The sequence below is a fragment of the Geospiza fortis genome, unplaced genomic scaffold (assembly GCF_000277835.1).
Source record: "Geospiza fortis unplaced genomic scaffold, GeoFor_1.0 scaffold118, whole genome shotgun sequence".
NCBI classification, from domain to species: Eukaryota; Metazoa; Chordata; class Aves; order Passeriformes; family Thraupidae; genus Geospiza; species Geospiza fortis.
Window position 1 is genome coordinate 2,526,910 of NW_005054380.1, and position 1,198 is coordinate 2,528,107.

A 1,198-nucleotide genomic window follows, 5' to 3' on the forward strand; every position below is an offset into this window, starting at 1 on the left:
AGCAGCCCTGGCACTTCCCTGTGACATACACATCGTTGTTCAGAGCCACCAGGGAAAAGCCCCACTTGTTGTAATCAGGGAAGTCAGGCAGAGCCATCCATCGCCCTGAAACCCAGCAGAGCAATGACCCCACAGCCAGCAATGGCACTTTTTGAGCCACCCCTGTTTCAAGCCCATCCCAACCCAACCAGTGTCTCTCTAAACTGACACTAGGTGGCTTCGGGGTAGACAGATGGTTAATTAACATGGAGGGAGCTGGAGGAAGTGGGGGGCACTTACTGCTTTTGGGGTTGTAGAAGGCAAAGTTCCTGGTGGCAGCTGGCATTTCCAGCCCCCTCTCCTCATCCTCACCATCCTCCAGCACACGGCCACCAACCACCACCAGCACCTCCTCCAGCTTCTGTGGTGGGCTTGGGGGGTTCTTCAGGGCACCGGTGCCACTCTGCCCCTGATGAAGAGGCCAGGACAGGACCGTGAGGCTCCTCCTTCCCGGCTCAGGGAGTGGCATTTAGGGGAAGGGGGTACCCACCATGGCGCGGGAGCGGGCAACAAGGGCCTTGCTGGCATCTGAGTCACGAACGAGAGGCTCAGTGGCAAGGAGGTTCTGCAGGTACTGGTCAGGCAGCGAGACAAGGTGGGTCAGCTCCAGCAGCTCCGGCAGGAACTGGGCTCGGGATCCTGGGTCGTGGCGTACCCAGCGCAGCACAGCCTCAACCAGGCTCCGCTCCTCCTGCACCTGCAGCTGGTCATTGGAGAGGTAGACAGCCAGCCTCTCCTTGGAGAGCTGGAGGAACTCCTCCTGAAGAGAGACGGCTTCAAAGTTCTCCTGCAAGAAAGACCAGGCCTTGGAGGAGACCTCAGGGCAGCCGTGGCTCTCACCAAACTCACAGATACCTAGGCAGTTGGTGGCATCCATCTGCTGCCGGAGGTAGCGGCTGCAGACCTTCTGGATGGCAGGGAAGTGGAGCTGGCTGGAGGTCCTCATCAGCCCCTCCACATTGCCCTGGTTGATGGTGACCTTTCCCGTGTAGGCAAAATCAAGCAGCATCTCCAGCGCACTGGGGTCTACTTCCTTTAGCTCCACCCGTGCTGCGATGCTCTCAGCAAAGTCACCGGAGAACATGGCATAGAAGTAGTGGCTGCAGAGGGCCAGGATGCCTCGGTGGCAGGGAAACTCCCTCCTGCCCACCACCAGCGT

The 1,198-nt window shown here is 59.3% G+C and overlaps 1 protein-coding gene across 1 annotated transcript in view; it reads right to left on the bottom strand.

Moving 5' to 3' along the window:
• Positions 1–1,192, bottom strand: part of KLHL30 (kelch like family member 30) — a 3,167-nt gene extending 1,975 nt beyond the window's left edge. The window contains exons 1-3 of the mRNA XM_031060337.1: positions 530–1,192; positions 280–448; positions 19–105 (exon numbers count right to left, since the gene is read on the bottom strand). Of these exons, the coding sequence (XP_030916197.1) occupies positions 19–105; positions 280–448; positions 530–1,123 (850 nt within the window). The 5' untranslated portion in view covers positions 1,124–1,192. The remainder of the gene's footprint in view (positions 1–18; positions 106–279; positions 449–529) is intronic.
• Positions 1,193–1,198: the final 6 nt, after the last annotated feature.